Source organism: Phacochoerus africanus, chromosome 10 (genome assembly GCF_016906955.1).
Source record: "Phacochoerus africanus isolate WHEZ1 chromosome 10, ROS_Pafr_v1, whole genome shotgun sequence".
In the NCBI taxonomy this organism is placed as follows: domain Eukaryota; kingdom Metazoa; phylum Chordata; class Mammalia; order Artiodactyla; family Suidae; genus Phacochoerus; species Phacochoerus africanus.
Window position 1 is genome coordinate 39,682,184 of NC_062553.1, and position 14,467 is coordinate 39,696,650.

A 14,467-nucleotide genomic window follows, 5' to 3' on the forward strand; every position below is an offset into this window, starting at 1 on the left:
TGTGGAGGAGAAAGATACTACAGGTGTCGTTGTCTTGACAACGTGCCTTCCCAGACTGCCCCAGCCCTGGGAGCCACGCTCCCTGCTACAGGGTGGAGATGGTCCCCCAGAGCCACCCTCAATTAACTGGAGCCTGGAAAGCAGTGCAGACTCTTGAGTGATTAAGTGTTGTTTGGACACCAAAGAACACATGCCCTTTAGGCACCCGGAGTAGCACCCTGGCCGCCCAGGAGTAGGAGAGGTCTCCCTGCTGCCCGCACCCACACCCGAGCATGGTAGCCCAGGACAGGCAGAAGGAGTGGGTGCAGAGAAGCAGGCAGGTGGGGATGGAAAGGACTGGGAAGCCTAGTCAGGGTCCTGGCCCATCCTTCCCCCTCCTGCCTCAGGTCTCCCGTTCAGATCATATCACTGAGGACGCAGTACCTGGGTTCCTGGCTTCAGAGATGGCACAAGGTCTTTGATCATTTTGGCTTCCGAGACCGTGACCCCGCCCACCACGAAGAGGATCAGGAGAGGGTGGTCGCTGGGATGAGGCCGGCTCACCTGCAAAACAAATCACCACCAGGGTCAGAGGTATCTTCAGGTGAGAGGAACAACACTCAGAGAGACTATCATGTGTTAGGGGGTCAGGTGTGGTAGGGGTCTGTGAATCCACCAGCCAGGAACATGGATAGCACGTCACCTGCCTACGTCCCTTTAAAGAAGCATGTTTTGGAGTTCCCATTGTGGCTCAGCGGGCTAAGAACCTGACTAGTATGCATGAGGATGCGGGTTCAATCTCTGGCCTTGCTCAGTGGGTTAAGGATCTGGTGTTACTGTGAGCTGTGGTGTAGGTCGCAGATGCAGCTCAGATCTGGTGTTGCTGTGGCTGTGGTGTAGTCCAGCAGCTATAGCTCTGATTGGACCCCTCGCCTGGGAACCTCCATATGCTGCGGGTGCAACCCTAAAAGACAGGAGAAAAAAAGCCCATTTTATTGAAGGAAGAGTTAAAGAAGTGGGGGCTGCTAAGCAAAGAGAGAAGACTGAAGGGCCACTTTCCCTTCCCATTCAGTCTGTAGGTCTCAGCACGAACACGCTCCTGCCTCACAGAGCTCTGTGCATCTGTGTGTTTCCTCCCAAGCACCTGCCACGCCTGAGCTCATTGTCCTTGTTTGTTCATCTATTTGTTCCTTTGTTTCCATGAGGCCTGATTTTGTCTGCCTGGGTCACTGCAGAATTCCCAGAGTACCCAGTGCAGTTTCTGGTACAGAGTAGGTGCTTAATAAGTGCCTGTGGAGTGGGCAGATGGTCAAAGCCCTAGGGAGGGAGTGCCAAGGGCATACAAAGATGCAGGAGCCCAGCGCCCACCCTCAAGTGCAGTCACACCTTTATCTTCTGCAAACCAGCCTCAGCTGAGGACTTGCTCTGCATGGCACATGGCAGAATGTTGCAGAAAATTCCTCCTGGCGCCTTACGATTTCACCCGTGAGGCCAAGTATATAAAGAAGTAAAATGAGGAGTTCCCATCATGGCTCAGTGGTTAATGAATCTGACTAGGAATCATGAGGTTTCGGGTTTGACCCTGGCCTTGCTCAGTGGGTCGAGGATCTGGTGTTGCCGTGAGCTGCGGTGTAGGCCAGTGGCTACAGCTCCGACTGGACCCCTAGCCTGGGAACCTCCATATGCCATGGGAGTGGCCCTAGAAATGGCAAAAAGCCAAAAAAAAAAAAAAAGAATTAAAATGAGAATGTCTCCCAGTAACATCTCAGGAAATGCACAATGCCAACATATAGACTGAGCGGCTAACTGAAGGGGACAAGAGGGGGTCCTGAAGACTGTGTTTTGAGTGCTCTCTGGAAGTGGGGGTTGGTTTGGTAAGGAGTGGGCAGAGGTGGTGTGAGCCAAGTTCTGCAAGCGAGTCTTCACCAGGCTGGGGAGCAGGGTGGAGGTCCAGCCAGGGCACTATATGAAGGATGCTGCCCGCTGCCCACAGAGCCACTGATGCCAGAGGTGGGAGAAACAGGCCTGACTCCAGCCGGGACAGGGTGGACAAAGGCGGCCAGTGCAGGCACTCATTCACACCCACTAAACATGCAAGCCATCTTTGAGGCAAGGGACAGCCCTGGGGGGAGCAGTGGGGGGCAGCAGGCTGAGCAGAAGAGAGGAAGCCCTCAGTTCTTTCCTTTTTGGCTTTTTTAGGGCTGCACCCGTGGCATATGGAAGTTCCAGGCTAGGGGTTGAATCAGAGCTTCAGCTGCCAGCCTACACCACAGCCACAGTAAGGCAGGATCCAGCCACGTCTGTGATCTATACCATAGCTCACGGCTATGCCAGATCCCACTGAGCAAGGCCAGGGATCGACCCCGAATCCTCATGGATGCTAGTTGGATTCATTACCGCAGGGCCACAGTGGGAACTCAACTCAGTTCTTTGGAATCCTTTGCCTAAATATACCCACTTTTCAATGTCTTATTTTAAAAACTCTTAAGAACCTAATACATTGTTTCCAGTTATGTAAGGTAGTCCTCCGCTCTTGGAGAGGAAGCTCAGAATGGAGAGGGAGGGAAGGAGAGGAAAGACAGGCGCACAGCTATATAAATGCTGAACACGGAGTTCCCGTTTTGGCTCAGCTTAGACAAATCCGACTAGGAACCATGAGGTTGTGGGTTCGATCCCTGGCCTCGCTCAGTGGGTTAAGGATCTGTGAGCTGTGCTGTAGGTTGCAGACGCAGCTCGGATCTGGCATTGCTGTGGCTGTGGCGTAGGCCGGCAGCAACAGCTCCGAATGGACCCCTAGCCTAGGAACCTCCATATGCCTTGGGCGCGGCCTAAAAAGACAAAAAAAACAAAAAACAAAAAACACAGAAAAAGGAATTTTTTTTTTCACAATGAGCGGTGATGGTGAATCCTGGGAAAAGCTACAGAACTCTGATCTTTAGAAAAAGACTCTCAGCTCCCCATGCCACCCCCTAGTGTTCTGCCTGGAGCTCCTTTCCCTTGACTGCATTTGCTGATGGCTTCCTTCCAGTCCAAGTGCCACACACCCACGGCTGTCCTGCTTGGGTCCCATGTTCCCCTGGTATTGCTCTCACTGCTGTCAGCAATGGCCATCATACGGAGGAGTCAATGGACACTCTTCTGTCTTCATTTAACGGGACATTGCTGTGGCATCAGTCACACTTAAGGACACCCTTCTTGGCCACGACAAGAGCACACTCTCTCAGTTCTCCTTCTACCTTTCCAAGGGTTTCTTCTCAAATTTCCTCAGGGGTCCCTTTTCTTTGTCTGCGCTCTAAGTGTCAATGCTCCTTAGGGCTCCATCTCTGGCCCCTCGCTCTTCTCACTCGAGGACTCATCTACCCACAGGCCTTCAGTTATCTTTTATATACATTCCAAGTCTATGTCTTTAGTATCTCTATTGAGTTCCTGTGGCCATCCCCACCTGGATGCTTCCCGAGATCCCTAAACAGATTTCAATTTTTTTTTTTTTTTTTTTTTTTTTTTTTTTAGGGCTGCACCTGCGGCATATGGAGGTTCCCAGGCTAGGAGTCAAATCGGAGCTGTAGCTGCCGGCCTACACCACAGCCACAGCAATGCAGGATCCAAGCCACATCTGCAACTTACACCACAGCTCATGGATCTTTAACCCACTGAGCGAGGCCAGGGATCGAACCTGCGTCCTCATGGATACTATTCCGATTCGTTTCCACTGAGCCACGATGGGAACACCCAGACTTCAAATTTGATGCTTGACCTTCTCCTAATCTATTCCTTCTCTTGACTTTCTAACAGCATCACCACCTTCACCATCACCTGAGCCAGACTCCTGAGAGTCACCCTGGACTTGGCTGTCTTGTTCATCTTCCAGATCAAGTCCTGTTAATTCTCCCCCCTCCAATTTACTGACTTGATTTGATTTCCATCATGCCTATTCTAGGTGGGCTCTCATTCCTTCTTCACTAGATTATTGTTAACAGCCTCCTAATTTCTCTGCCTGTCTATGGTCTGGTCACGCCCCCGCCCCCGCCCCCATTCATTCTCTTTATTCCTGCCTGAGAAAGCTTTCTAAAATGCATATATCATTATTGAATATAGCAGGCACTATACTATTTTTTTTTTCTTTTGCATTACCTTATTTGATGCTCAAAAATCCTTAGCAGGCAAACACAACCATTGATGTATTTTGCAGATGAGGACACTTTACACATGGGGATGAAATCATGGAGCCAGGAGCTAAACTCCAGAGGCCTCACTCTTAAACACCCCTCAGCTCCGTCACATTCTCACATTCTTTCCAGGGAGCCTCCTAACTCTGAAGATAAAGTTCAGATTCCCCAACTCAGCATCGAAGGCTCTTCTCACATGGCTTTGCTTTATGTTTCTATTTTCATCTTCTCCATACACACTATTTGCTGGAGGCACTCACAAGGACTTGTGCCATCCATGAATGCATGGTATTTTTTTTTTTTAACATTTTGTTAAATGTACACCACTTGACTGAGCATTTGCACTGAAAAGTGCCTTTATCCACTAGTGTCCAGATCAGTTTATTTGCACAAACTAAACAAACCCATGTGACTGGTACCCTGGAAGCCAGCACCCTGGAGCCCCTCTCAGGCCCCTTTCGGGTCACTCCCTCACCAGGGAGTAACTGTCATCTTGACTTCTGCACTCAAGATCATTCTCTGCTTTTCTGCTCAATGATATATTCCGGAGATTTTTCCTGCAGCTCACAGGCATTGGCAGGGACCACACCAGTGGGTTTTGGCCTTTGTCTGGGCCCATAATATTCCAACTATTAAACGGTGTCAGCATCATCTACATCATATTGTTTTATGTGACATGGACAGTTTCCTCTGGATAAAGTACTCTCGCCTCCCTTTCTTTACCTCCTTCCCTCTTACTCTCTTTATTTGTTTCTTTTTCTTTTTTTCTTTTTGGCCATCCCGTGGCATATGGAGTTACCAGGCCAGGGATCAGATCTGAGCCACAGTTGTGACCTATGCTGCAGGTTTAGCAACACTGGATCCTTTAACCACTGTGCTGAGCCGGGGATCGAACCTGCGTCCTGGTGCTGCAGAGATGCTGCTGATCCTATGGCGCCACAATGGGAACTGTGCTTACTCTTTTTATTCATTCATTCATTCATTCATTCATTCATTCATTTATTTATTTATTTATTGTCTTACTCTTTTTTTTTTACATTTCTTTTTTTAAAATTATTTCCCCAATACAATTTTTTTCCTACTGTACAGCATGGTGACCCAGTTACATATACATGTACACATTCTATTTTCTCACATTATCATGCTCCATCATAAGTGACTAGACATAGTTCCCAGTGCTACACAGCAGGATCTCATGGCTAATCCATTCCAAAGGCAATAGTTTGCATCTATTAACCCCAAGCTCCCCATCCACCCCACTCCCTCCCTCTCCCCCTTGGCAACCACAAGTCTATTCTCCAAGTCCATGATTTTTTCTGTGGAAAGGTTCATTTGTGCCATATATTAGATTCTAGATATGTGATATCATATGGTATTTGCCTTTTTCTGACTTATTTCACTCAGTATGAGAGTCTCTAGTTCCATCCATGTTGCTGCAAATGGCATTATTTCATTCTTTTTTATCGCTGAGTAGTATTCCATTGTGTATATATACTACATCTTCCTAATCCAATCATCTTCTGATGGACATTTGGGTTGTTTCCATGTCTTGGTTATTGTGAATAGTGCTGCAATGAACACGTGGGGTGCATGTGTCTTTTTTAAGGAAATTTTTGTCTGGATACATGTCCAAGAGTGGGATTGCTGGGTCATTCTCTTTTTAAAAGGCATCCTTGCTTCTAAAAAGTTCTCCATAACCACCTCACAACTCCTGCCCTGTGGCCCAAATCTAACAGATACCTCTGCCTTGGCCTTGTCAAACCTGACTGCTCCCTTGATAGACTGCCTATCTCCTCTCCTGGACTGTATGCTGCTGGAGGGTAGGGGCTCAGGATGTGGGGCTCTGAGCTTAGAGCTAGCTCATGGCAAACTTCCAACAAATGTTGCATAAATAAAATGCATGCATGAATGAGGTCCACCGTTTCCTGGAGATGTTCTTTTAAGAGATCTCTTAGACACTCTCTCTTTGCTTTATGCGTGGTTCTTCCTGGCAGAGTAATGGACCCCAGGTTCTTCCAGCCCTACAAACAACTGTTTCTCACTTAATCCTGGGGTAGAAATACACTGGCTCCAGAACTTCAAGTGATACAGGATGTTTCCAAAGACATGTGCTTCCCATAAGAGAGTCTGGACACGGAAGAACATTGGGGGGATCTTGGAAGGATGTATTGAAAGATGAAAAGGAAAAAAGAAATGAACATCAGTGACAAAGAATCATACCCTGGGGCCCCGGGAGTGGAGGGAATGTTGACTTTGGTACAAATCAACAGGCCCCATTAATGCATGTTGCTGTTTGCTATTCTGGTTTCTGTTTAGATTTATGTTTTGATACCAGATTTCCTTTTAGAATGTGTCAAGGCGGCAGGCTCTTGGGAGATGGAGTATCTTCAGGCTTTTCCATCAGAATAGCACATTCCTTAAAATCAGCCACACTCGGCTGAGTCCCATTTGTATGAGGGTTCACGGGGGGGAAGGCACGCACGGGGGAAGATGAAAGATTTAAGTGTCATTACTGCCAGCACAAATGCACAGATTAATAAAGCGAGTCTGACTCACTGTTCGTTCTTTCTTTTTCTAAACCTTCGCCAGCTGTGATTTGAAGACATCGGCTCTGGTCAGAGAAGACAGTGTCTCCCCATCGTCCACCCTGCCTTTGAAGCAGAGGTTGCTGACACCTTCTTTGCAGCTGTGGCCTGAGACGGCTCTTTGATGTCCTGACTGGTTTCTATAAGAACAGTTTCCTCGGCTCCCCCCACCCCCCCGCCCCCCGTTTCTGTGCAGTTCTCCGGGCGCTCCGGGAATCTGGCTGCTGGTTCCCTGCCAGTCTGCTTCTCTTTGCATGTGACTCACTCGTCCCAGGACAGGCAAGGGTCAGGTCCCCCTGTCACTCAGCAATGGGCAGGCCTTGGAGTTGGGAGATGGCACCACAAGAATGCTGGTGCCAAGGGCCCTGGGCCCTGGGAATAGCCTGCTAACTTTGAAGGTGGCTTGGCAATGGCTTTTCTCCCAACAGGATGTAGTAACAGCCCTGCCACGGCCACGGATCTGGCACTGCTTTTTAAGTTTTTTTTGTTTTTTTTTTTTTGCCTTTTTAGGGCCGCACCCTCCGCATATGGAAGTTCCTGGGCTAAGGGTTGAATTGGAGCTGGGCTTGCACCCCAGCCATAGCCACACTAGATCCAAGCTACATCTGCAACCTACGCTGTAGCTTGTGGCAACGCCAGATCCTTAACCCACGGAGTGAGGCCAGGGATTGAACCCGAATCCTCTTGGAGACTAAGTTTGGTTCTTAACTCACTGAACCGCAATGGGAACTCCTGCTTTTTACATTTCCATCCATCCATTTCACAAATATTTACTGAACAATTACTACGGGCCAGACACTGCTCTGGGCACCAGGAACTCAGCAGTGAGAGAAGCAGAGAAAAGCCCCTACTGTCGCAGAGTTTACATTTTAGTTGTGGAGGAAGGAAAAATCTGTGAGTAAATTGTTAAGTGAAGGAAGGTGATAATGAAGCAGGGGGTGGGAGCGTGGATTACGTTGTGCGATCTCAGAATCTGGAGTTCCTGTTGCGGCTCAGTGGTAACGACTAGCATCCATGAGGGAACACGTGTTCAATCCCTGGCCTCGCTCAGTGGGTTGAGGATCTGGTGTTGCCATGAGCAGTGGTGTGGGTCGCAGACATGGCTCGGATCCTGCGTTCCTGTGGGATTGGACCCCTAGCCTGGGAACCTCCATATGCCATGGGTGCGGCCCTAAAAAAAGACCAAAACAAAACAAAAAAAACCCCAAAAAACTTAGCATCTATGAAACCTGTAGACCCTCTACTTTACAGACGGAGACAGTGAGGCTTCCAGAGCTGAAGTGACTTGTCTGAAGTCTTCCAATTAGCAAGCTGTAGAGCTCAGACAGAAATTTAGGCCTGTCTCCTCGCAGAGTGGGGTGCATTCCACACTCCCTCATTTATAAACAGATTCTTCCAACTGAAAGCAGTTTTACTAGCTCTCATCTCTTAAAACGCTGCACTTTTAGATCTTCAGCCATATCAGCCAATTACCAGGTTCCTTGTGGGACCTGCAAAGGTTTCCATGCTGCCAGAGGCACTCTGTCATTAGCCTGACTTGCCTGCCACGTCTGCTGCAGCGGATGGCCTCCCCTTTCCAGAAACTCCCTCCACCCCCATCCCTTCTGCTTTCTAAGCCCTTTTAGTTTCTCTCTTTCCTCCTGGTCCCTCCTCTTGCTCCACCTGCCCCATCAGGTACTGCGTTCTCGACTATTGGGCCTTTCCTCCCAAACACCCTCTCTGCGTGGCTCTTTTGCCTCCACGGCCCATGCCACACATGGGCCAGTGCCCCCAGGTTGCTATGGTTGGGCCAGGCTCTGCTGAGCTGCAAAGCCGCCTCTGAAGCCCCTAAACTCTAAAATGCAAGATATCTTCTCCATTTCCAATTCCAAGTCAGCGAGGATGTTAACGCCTCCATCCAGGCATCCCTGACAGAGTGAATGACCTGGGACGCCATCCTCTCATTTACTTCCATGTCCCATCAATGCCTGGTCCTGTGGGACCCACCAGCGCTGCACCCCAGCCCTCAACCCTCAGCCCCACCTGACCCCAACTCTCATCTTTGCGTCTTCGCTCCCCGACCTGATGCCTCTCTGGCCCCGTCCACCCCCACCACTGCTGCCAGGTGTTCTTGATAAAATATACACTGGGTATAGGAGTTCCCACTGTGGCACAGAGGAAACAAACCTGCCTAGGAACCATGAGGTTGCAGGTTTGCTCCCTGGCCTTGCTCAGTGGGTTAAGGATCCGGCGTTGCCGTGAGCTGTGGTGTAGGTCACAGGCACTGCTCTGCCATTGCTGTGGCTGTGGCTGTGGCCAGCAGCTGTAGCTCTGATTCGACCCCTGGCCTGGGAAGCTCCATGTGCCATGGGTGTGTCCCTAAAAAGCAAAAAAATAAAATAAAATAAAATAAAATAAAAATAATAATAAAATAAAAAATACACACTGGTTATATATCTCTAAAAAAGTTCAGTGGAATCTCATTGTTTTTGGTCAAATATCAAGCCTCCAACCCTTCGTGATCTGCTGTTTATTTCCTGTCTTATCTTCCCCTCCTCTTATAAGGCTCTTAGCTCCAGCTGTTTGGAGCTACCTGGAATTCCTTTGGTGGAGCCTTGAATTTCATCACTTTTCCTACTGGTTGGACACATTCAGCTCTTCTGACTCCCCTGATTGAGCTCCCTCGTCTCTGTGCCCTTGTACCCCATCCAGACAACCCTCAATGTTTTGTTTTGTTTTCCTTTTCGGCCGCCCGGTGGTATGTGGAGTTCCCGGGTCAGCGATCAGATCCGAGGTGCGGCTGCAACCTATACTGCAGCTGTGGCAACCCAGGATCCTTAACCCATTATGCCAGGCCGAGGATCGAACCTGTGAACCAGCACTACAGAGATGCCACTGATCCTGCTACGCCACAGCGGGAACTCTACCCCTCGGTGTTTTTGTCTGTCTCCCTAACAAACTGTTAGCTCTCCGATGAAAGCTATGCCATGGCAGGTAGGATGTCTAGTTTGTCTCTCTATCTTTCTTACCCACAGAAGTAACTAGTACACAAGAGGCTCTTGATAATTGCTCACAGGCAGACAAAACCAAGGCTGTCAAATCCAAGTTTTTGTTTAATGATTCCTACCCAAATCCATCCCAGTAGAACTTATGGATCATATTTAGCAAATGTTAGACAAAAATCAAGCTATAATATGGAGCGTAATTAAGAGAGGAAAATATAAACGATGGTTATAAATAGTACTGCAAACAAATTCCAAGACTTGTGCTGATTTCATCAACAAACACCAAATGCAGAGATGTTTTCCTCTTGTCAGAAATGCCATTAAGCATAATGAACCTAAGCCAACAGTTCATCTCTGAGTGTCTCTTTTTCTTTATTTTCCTTTCTGTCCCTCTCCTCTCCTCTCCTTTTTAGGGCCACACCTGGAAGTGTGGAAGTTGCCAGGCTAGGGGTCGAATTGGAGCTACAGCTTCCAGCCTACACCACAGCCACAGCAACACAGGATCTGAGCTGCATCTGCAACCAACACCACAGCTCATGGCAACATCAGATCCTTAACCCACTGGGCAAGGCCAGGGATCGAACTGGCGTCCTCATGGATACTAATCAGGTTCTTAACCTGCTGAGCAACAATGGGAACTCTCTGAGCTTCATTTTTCTTACATAAAAAATGAGAAGCTGGACTAGACAGCCTCTGGGTGTGTCCAGCTCTCACGGTCCAAGAATCTGACATTAAAAAAAAAAAAAAGACTCTGACATCAAACTGCACCTGAGGCTCAGCATTTCTGCCCTTCATCCTCCCGGCACGCCTCACCCCTGCTGTAGACGCATCTGTGGGTGTCTGCCCAGCCCACATGTGAAGTCTCCTTCACCTGCAGGCCACGATGGGCTCCTGGCAGCTATGCAGTGACAGTGTGCTCTTGCCCCACACCCTCGATTGCATGATCCAGGAATGGGCCCCTGACCCAGGCTGGTCCAACCTGCGACCCTTTCCTGGGGATCAAGACTTGACCTAAGACAGATGAGGTGCAATCAAAGCTGAGCTCTTAAGAAGCACCAAAAGGGGTGGCTCCCCAGCCATTTGCTCAACTTGCATTTACTGAGCACCTCCACGATGCTGGGACTATTACTCAGCATCTTCTTCTGGGCACAGCAATTCCCTGAGAACTGTCTGGTTTCCCGATGGCTTTCTAGTTCTCCACCCCAAGGCTCCTGGCATTGCTGCTCTTGGGCTCCCGGAGACACCCCTCGGTCCTCACGAAGAAGACTTTCTTTGATGAAGTTAGTGCAACTTGTTGGCAGCTTACTGCCACCGGAAGTGTTTCAACCATTATTCCCTTACCACTTCCGGCTTTTCAGGGCCTGCCTCAGCAGTAGCTCCATCTCTCCTTGTGGGCCTTTGCCTCCTGCTGCCTTCAGCAATGGAGCTCTCACAGGAACTCACAGTGCCCAGAGGCAAGCACTGGGTCCTATCTGACTTTTTTTTTTCGTAAGTCTTTCATTTTCTTCCGATTCAGCATGGCCATATAAGAAACGGAACAGCAACAACACAGAGTTTAAAAACGCTCATAGAAGAAGGTAAAAGGGACTTGTGCAATTTCATTAGATAAAGCCCACCCTCCTCACGCCAGTTCCAGCAGAGAAAACATCTTGACAAATCATGTCCTTTAGTCAAAACAAGTCAGAGTCCAAACACATGGAGCAGATATAAAATATATTATTTTCAGGAGACTGTAATCCAAACCACAAATTCCAGAAACGCATTTTCAAAGTGCTGCCTATTAGACATGCTAGTTTTAAATTAAATTAACGTTGCTGCGAGAGCCGTAAGGTATGGTTCGATTTCTTTATTAGATCACTATCGAGCTTTTCTCCACAGATATCAAGGTGCTCTGTACGCAAGCATTTGGAGAGATTTGGCTATTTAAAAAATGTCAGGTTCTGCCAAAACTGTTTCTCTCCAGGTTGCTAGCCCCCCCCCAACTCCCCCCAACCCCCCGACCCCAGGGCTCTGCCCTTTGACGCCGACAGCTCTCTGCAGCTCTCTGCAGTCTAGCCTCTGCTGGAGGAGTGCATTGAGCTGGCTCAAAACCTCCTCTCAGAACCGCAGGAAGAATGTTCTCGTGGGTGCCCTGCTCTTCTCCCCAGCTTGTCTGCTTTACCCGTGGGGTCCAATGGGGTGAGGGTGGGAGAGCAGATCCTACAACTCAAAATATTCCAGCCGCTCCAAGGAAAACATGAACGAGGCAAACTGAAACAATTTGACAGATGAGACCAAAGACCATGGAAAGAAACCATGGAATGGAAAAGTTAGAGGCACAAGAGGGTTGTCAAAGCTCAAAGAATTGTGACGGTATGACAATACCTAAAAAACAAGAAAAATAGAGTCTTTGTTCATTTAAAAAAAATAAAAATTTCTATGGTGTCTCATCACTCAGAAAGTTTTTTTTTCTTAAAAAGAATATATTATTTAAAAAGATTATGGGCAAATAACAGACATGCCTTTCATTACCAAAGTCTTTCTGGGATCACTTAGTTTGAAATCGGGTCAGAAGCATGTGTGAATTTTCTGTCTTCTGGATTGAAGGGAAAATTCCCAGCATCGGCCAAACACTGTCGCTGCCAGGCTGGACAGCCAAGCCTACAGTTAGGCAGAGTGCAGGTTGTGTTTTCCAAAAGAGGCCGCGGTGGTATTTTCTCCTCTTTGTGCTCTGGTTCCCTTTTGAATAGAAAGAGAGTATGTCCCTCCCCTTGGATCCAGGGGGCATTTGTGGCTGCCTTGAGCCACAGGGCTCTGTGGGAGTGAGGCTATGTGGCTTCTGGGGCTTCCACCTGGCTCTCTCTTAGGAGACCTGTCCCTGGAATTCAGCTGCCGTGTTGTGAAGAAGCTCAGGCCATATGGAGAGGCTGGTATGGAGAGGAACGGAGCCCTTGAGCTCACAGGCCAGGATGCGCTGCCAGCGGACAGTCGGCATCAACCTGCTGACCACGCAAATGCACCAGCTTAGAGGCAAATGCTTCTCTACTGAGCTCTGCCCAGAGTGCAGATTCATGAACAAAATAAGTGAGAGATAATATTTTAAGCCAGTGGTTTGACACAGCTTCTTATGTACCAACTGATAATCAGAACAGGTGGGGATGAAAGACTTCTCTGGCGAGTGATTTATACAGGAAAGCAGGCTAAGGCCAGGGAAAGAAAGTGATTTTAACAAGGTGCAGTCTGACGCCAACGAGGTTCTGACTTTAGTAGGGGCAACCTCCAGCTGCTCGGACTTCCCTCTCACAGAGGATTTGTTTGATGCAGAGACTCTTGGACACACAGGCTGTTTGTTTAACTTGCACTGTCTACAGTCATTTCCATCAGTAAGATGGATTTCTCTGAGCCACTTCTGGGTGTCTGGGCCAGAGGCCTCCATGTCCCCACAGCCCTGGGGCTATTGGAGGAGCAGCAGAAAACACTTAGGAGGCCCCTTACCCTTTCCCAGGACACGGAGAAGGAGTTTCCAAATTGCTCCTGGTGGAGTCAGAAGGCAGGCTTGTTTTGGGCTTCTGCTTCTGGGCTCCAGGTAGCCAGGATCTAAGCCCAGCTGGCCTCTCTTCTCTTGATCCACCTTGTCATGGCACATAGATATATAATTGTACTGAGTCTCCGGAGGGGCAGTCTGTGTCCCCTGAGACAGGGAGATCTAGGTTGGACTCACCATGGAGAAGAAAAACGGGGTCTAGAGAAACACAGCGCAGCCTTATAAACATGGCTTCCCACAGGCACAGAAAAAGAACCACTCCAGGAGTTCTTGTTGTGGCTCAGGGGAAACGAACCACACAAGAAACCACGAGGTTGCAGGTTTGATCCCTGGCCTCGCTCAGTGGGTTAAGGATCTCGTGTTGCTGTGGCTGTGGGGTAGGCCTCAGCTCGGATTCGACCCCTAGCCTGGGAACCTCCATATACCACAGGTGCAGCCCTAAAAAGCAAAAAAAAAAAAAAAAAAAAAAGAACACTCCGAACTCCAGGACTCTCAGCAAGAGCAGTTGGTAGCAAAGTAGGAAATGCTCGTGACCCTGGAGGGGAGGGGAATGTTCTATGTAATTTGCCTGTTCACTCAGAAGTTCCTCTGTACGCACCAGATGCCCCAGCACAGGCTTTGTGCAGGGATAAAAAATTCTCAAGGTGGCTCTTTTCTCAAGAGCCACAGTCCAGGAGTTCCCGTTGTGGCTCAGGGGAAACGAATCCAACCAGTGTCAATGAGGATGTGGGTTCGATCCCTGGCCCCGTTCAGTGGGTTAAGGATCTGGTGTGGCCATGAGCTGTGGTGCAGGTTGCAGACGCGGCTCGGATCCTGCGTTGCTCTGGCTGTGGTGTAGGCTGGCAGCTGTAGCTCTGATTCGACCCCTAGCCTGGGAACTTCCATATGCCATGAGTATGGCCCTAAAAACCAAAAAAAAAAGAAAAAAAAAAACCAAAAAAAGAGTCACAGTCTGGCCAGGATCACAAACCCATAAAAATAAAAATAGGAAATACATTTTTAGCACTTACTGTAGGCCAGGCACTGTTGTGAATACTCTGTATGTATTAATTCCCACATCTGGCCTAGGCAGTAAGTACTATCCTCATCCCTATTGTACAGATGAGGCAACTGAGGCACAGAGACTTTAAGTGAAGTACCCAAGGTCACACAGCTGGTTAAGTGGTGCAGCTCACTTCTAACCCAGACCACCTGACTCTGGATGTGTTCCCACTACCTTCTACTGCCTTG

At 48.6% G+C, this 14,467-nt stretch overlaps 1 protein-coding gene across 1 annotated transcript in view; it reads right to left on the reverse strand.

Moving 5' to 3' along the window:
* SCFD2 (sec1 family domain containing 2) overlaps window positions 1–14,467 on the reverse strand; it is a 422,076-nt gene that overhangs the window by 14,574 nt on the left and 393,035 nt on the right. Inside the window, exon 8 of the mRNA XM_047797932.1 lies at window positions 424–543. Coding sequence (XP_047653888.1) covers window positions 424–543 — 120 coding nt within the window. The remainder of the gene's footprint in view (window positions 1–423; window positions 544–14,467) is intronic.